The following is a 4,543-nucleotide window of genomic DNA, read 5'->3' on the forward strand; positions in this document are numbered from 1 at the left end:
ACCTCGTCCAGCAGCTTTTCGATTTGCACAACCAAGAGCGCCAGAAGAACGGCGTCGCGCCGTTCACGTGCCTCGACTCGCAGCTCAGTGAGCTCAGCGCCGAGCACGTCAAGTACGAGATCTCGATCGACGACATCAACCACGACGGCTTCAGTGAGCGCTGCCAAAAGGTCGGCAACGTCGCCTGTGGTGAGAACACGTTGTATGACTTCAAGGGCGATGCGGCCAAGTTTACGCAGAGCTGGATGAACTCGGCGGGCCACCGTGAGAACATCTTGAACGGCGCCTACAAGCACGTGGGCTTTGGTGTCGAGAAGGGTCCGAGCGGCAAGTGGTTTGCGACGGCCATGTTCACCGACTCGAACCCGCGTTCGGACGTGTGCGGCGGCAAGCCCGGCCCCGTGGCGCCCACCGACGCGCCGAACACGCCCAAGCCGACGAGCCCGACGACGGTCAAGCCCACACCGCGCCCGCTGCCCAAGCCCACGAAGCGTCCTACCGTGGCACCGACGCCGGCCCCAACTGAGGCACCTTCGGATGACCCTTGGGACGAGCCGTCGGATGAGCCTTCGGACTCCCCGACGGAGGCCGACGATGTGGTCAAGCAGCTTTTCAAGTTCCACAACGAAGAGCGCCAGAAGAACGGCCTCAAGCCCTTCTCGTGCCTCAACACCAAGCTGAGCTTGCTCTCGATGGACCACGTCAACTACGAGATCCGCGTCGGCAAGATCAGCCACGATGGCTTCAGCGAGCGCTGCAAGCAGGCCGGCAACAACGGCGCGTGTGCTGAAAACACCTTGTACAACTACGACGGCGACGCCCGCGGCATGACGACGCAGTGGATGAACTCGGCCGGTCACCGCGCCAACATTCTCGGCAGCGCGTACGACAACGTCGGCTTTGCAGTCAAGAAGGCGTCGGACGGCAAATACTACGCCACGTCCATCTTCACCAAGGACAGCCGTCCGTGCGCCTAAGCACTTATTCTATCTGTTTCTATAAAACCGTCAATTTCGCATTGTATATGATATTGAATATGAGCCGGCAGTGGCTTTTGTGCATCAATAGTATGCGTTTTTGGCGCATTGAACAGCAACCAGAAAGCATAACTTGGTTGCCAACATTTATGCTGGGGGCCTTTCGATACGCCATGCTCTCTTGCGCTATACATACCTATTTAGGAAAAGCATTGGACTGTTGCTATCTTGTCGGGGAGCATTATACACTCTACTCGTGGCGGGCTCAATGATCGCTCTTGTGGCAGTGTTGAATCGCGTGTCTTTGCAGCTGCCGTGCGGTAGTCGGTTGGGGTTAGGGGTACCAACTGACACATCAAAATGACACTGTCGGTCGTTTCTCTGTCGCCTTGGATATACCCTTATAAACGCAAGCTTACATATACCGTGCGTTGCCAGAGAGTGCGCAAGTGCGACCGAGCAAGCTCGTCAATCGACAGAAAGACCCAGCATACCTAGGACAACCGCGGTGCCTATACTGAAGGAGTCGACCGACGCATGATAGAGTCGTCCTGCACTGCGATTACCCAAGGTGAATTCAAGGTTGCACCAACAAAGTGCATGGTCAGTCCAGCCAAATTGCGAGCGAACTCACGGCCGTTCTCGGTACTTCATCTCGAGTCTGACCTTACGCGAGGCATGTCACGCAAATGACGCACCGGTCGCGAGGCAGAACGGCATGGTACCTTGGCCGCCATTTCGCAGGTGATCGATCGGCCTCTACAAGCTAGTTCATGTAGCGTGTTTTCGCAACGAAATAACAACAAAAACGGAGCTAGAGATTGCACCACCTCTATATATGCTTCACATTTGCAAGCTATTTCAAAGAATCGCACCCCATCGTTCGATAGAGTCATGAATGACCACCGTAAGAAGAAGGAAACCTCAGCAAACCATCACCTTGCCCTGACCTCGTGGTTTAAACGCCATGCGCGCAACGGTGGTCAACTGGCTCGATCGTCGCCGAGAATCCTGATGTTTGTCGGTAAGGCATTACCAACGCGATGCAATGCTTCATGGTGGGAACTACAGATGTGTTGGGGAAGACATCTGCTCAGAGTGCACTTTGACGCGAGCCATGTTTACAGGGTGTTTACGAGCCTAGTGAAACTGTAGTCGTGGATACACAATGATTCAATACTTGCGCGACTCCTCCTCCCCATCGCATTCGCATTCGAATGGGTCAAAAATGGCTTTATTCGATTTCAAGTCCGACGCCGCGTGGGGGCGATCTTGCCGTAGAAATTACCGCGACTGGATGAGGGTACCCCTCATATTACTCGCATCGTTGCTGCTCACTTTCGCGTCACGTAGTCTGTGCGTCTCGCACGAGCCCGCCTCGAATTCATTTTCCTTTTTACACTTGCGCAGGCAAACGTGTACAGAATGCGCTTTGGGTACCTTGTCGCGGCGCTCGTCGCATCGGCGTCAGCAATGACGGAAGCTTCCGACTTTGTTCAGCAGCTCTTCGAGTTGCACAACAAGGAGCGCCAGAAGAACGGTGTCGCGCCCTTCACGTGCCTCGACTCGCAGCTGAGCTCGCTCAGCGCCGACCACGTCAAGTACGAAGTCTCAATCGACAACATCAACCACGACGGCTTCAGCGAGCGCTGCCAAAAGGTTGGCAACGTCGCTTGCGGCGAAAACACCTTGTACGACTTTGTCGGGGACCCCACCAAGTTCACGGAAAGCTGGATGAACTCGCCGGGCCACCGCAAGAACATTTTGAACGGCGAGTACAAGCACGTGGGCTTTGCGGTCCAGCGCGGGTCCAGCGGCAAGTGGTTTGCGACGGCCTTCTTCACCAACACCAACCCCAAGGCTGGGACGTGCGGTGGCGGCAACAACAACAACACGCCGACCCGTGGCCCGGCCCCGTCGCCGGCACCGTGGACGGCCCCCACCCAGGCCCCATGGTCGGCCCCGACCCGCGCCCCGTCGCCAGCTCCGTGGACGGCCCCCACCCAGGCCCCATGGTCAGCGCCCACGCAGCCTCCGTCGTCACCGACGGCGGCGTCGGACTTTGCCCAGCAGCTCTTCGACTTGCACAACCAAGAGCGCCGCAAGAACGGCCTCCCGGCGTACGACTGTCTCGACACGCAGCTGAGCCAGCTCAGCATGGACCACGTCAAGTATGAGATCTCGATCGACAACATCAACCACAATGGCTTCAGCGAGCGCTGCCAGCAGATTGGCAACGTTGTGTGCAGCGAAAACACCTTGTACGACTTTGTCGGCGACGCGGCCAAGTTTACGGAAAGCTGGATGAACTCGCCGGGCCACCGCAAGAACATTTTGGGCCGCGACTACAAGCACGCGGGTTTTGCGGTGCAGAAGGGCCCGAGCGGCAAGTGGTTTGCGACGGCCATGTTCACCGACTCGAACCCGCGTTCGGACGTGTGCGCCAACAAGAAAGGCCAGCAAGCTGCGACGCCGGCGCCGTGGTCGCAAGCGCCGAGCCGCCCGACGCAAGCTCCGTGGACGCGACCGACCCGCGGCCCGTCGACCCCGGTGCCGACGACGCGCGCGACGCCGACCCCGACGCAAAGCACGACGCCGGCCGGTGCCGATGAAGTTGTCAAGCAGCTCTTCCGGTTCCACAACGAAGAGCGTATCAAGAACGGTCTTCCAGCGTTCGCTTGCCTCAACTCGAAGCTCAACGCGCTCTCGATGGACCACGTCAACTACGAAATCCGCGCTGGCAAAATCAGCCACGACAACTTTAGCCATCGGTGCGCGGCCGCCGGCAACAACGGTGCGTGCGGTGAAAACACCTTGTACAACTACGACGGTGACGCGCGCGGCATGACGACGCAGTGGATGAACTCGCCGGGCCACCGCAAGAACATCTTGAACCGCGAGTACAACACGGTCGGCTTTGCAGTCAAGAAGGCGTCGGACGGCCGCTTCTACGCGACGACGATCTTTACGCACGACGAGCGCCGGTGCCAATAGACGAAATATCTAAATTTTTCTCACAAATTCAGATTTCATGTTTCACGTGGCTTTTCGCTCAGGGGGAAAAAGGGCGCGAGGCCTGCATTACCGCTGCACCTCGGGTGAGGCGTGGCGGGTTGCTTAGCGGAGAGCGAAAACTAGAATGCTAGGCTCTGCCGACCAGTCGTTGGTTTCGCCGAGCCGCCTTCTCTTGAAAAGTCCGTTTCGACTCCTTGCAGGCGCGAAACACCCAAAGAGAATTTGTCGTTTTCAATCGTGAAAATCGACAAAGCAAACGCCAAGTCAAAGCACGTATCTGGCTCGTTTTGCCACAATGCTGGACACGTGGCATTCCACGATGCTCAGATGCAAACGTTTGGCGACGGTGGCGACTAGAACATGTACCCGGGTACATGTACCATATTGCGCGCACCACCGCGCTGCCTAGAATCAGTAGAGTCGCAACTTGGACAATGGATGGTACTGCTGCACACCTTGGAGCCTACGTGCTGGATCGCGACGGAACCGGCGCTCTTGGTGCAGAGCTTGAGCTACCGACGGTACACCGGGCTTCACGTGTGTCTTGCTCT

At 57.6% G+C, this 4,543-nt stretch overlaps 2 protein-coding genes across 3 annotated transcripts; both read left to right on the forward strand.

Annotated features, from left to right (window-relative positions):
* Positions 1-1,068, forward strand: SDRG_11344 (hypothetical protein). The gene has a single exon (XM_008617378.1). The coding sequence runs from the start codon at positions 246-248 to the stop codon at positions 975-977; it is 732 nt and encodes a 243-aa protein (XP_008615600.1). The 5' UTR covers positions 1-245; the 3' UTR covers positions 978-1,068.
* Positions 1,069-2,378: 1,310 nt separating this feature from the next.
* Positions 2,379-4,022, forward strand: SDRG_11345. Of its 2 annotated transcripts, XM_008617380.1 has the most exons (2): positions 2,379-2,924; positions 2,985-4,022. In XM_008617380.1, the coding sequence occupies exons 1-2, from the start codon at positions 2,403-2,405 to the stop codon at positions 3,969-3,971; spliced, it is 1,509 nt and encodes a 502-aa protein (XP_008615602.1). In that variant the 5' UTR covers positions 2,379-2,402; the 3' UTR covers positions 3,972-4,022. The 2 variants fall into 2 exon arrangements, with proteins under 2 accessions (XP_008615602.1, XP_008615601.1); XM_008617379.1 differs by having other exon boundaries at positions 2,379-3,971.
* Positions 4,023-4,543: the final 521 nt, after the last annotated feature.

Source organism: Saprolegnia diclina (assembly GCF_000281045.1).
Source record: "Saprolegnia diclina VS20 unplaced genomic scaffold supercont1.41, whole genome shotgun sequence".
Taxonomy (NCBI): Eukaryota; Oomycota; class Saprolegniomycetes; order Saprolegniales; family Saprolegniaceae; genus Saprolegnia; species Saprolegnia diclina.

Excerpts from the sequence above, each read along its gene's own strand:
- SDRG_11344 (XM_008617378.1), top strand. The coding sequence starts at position 246 with ATGAACTCGGCGGGCCACCGTGAGAACATCTTGAACGGCGCCTACAAG.
- SDRG_11345 (XM_008617379.1), top strand. The coding sequence starts at position 2,403 with ATGCGCTTTGGGTACCTTGTCGCGGCGCTCGTCGCATCGGCGTCAGCA.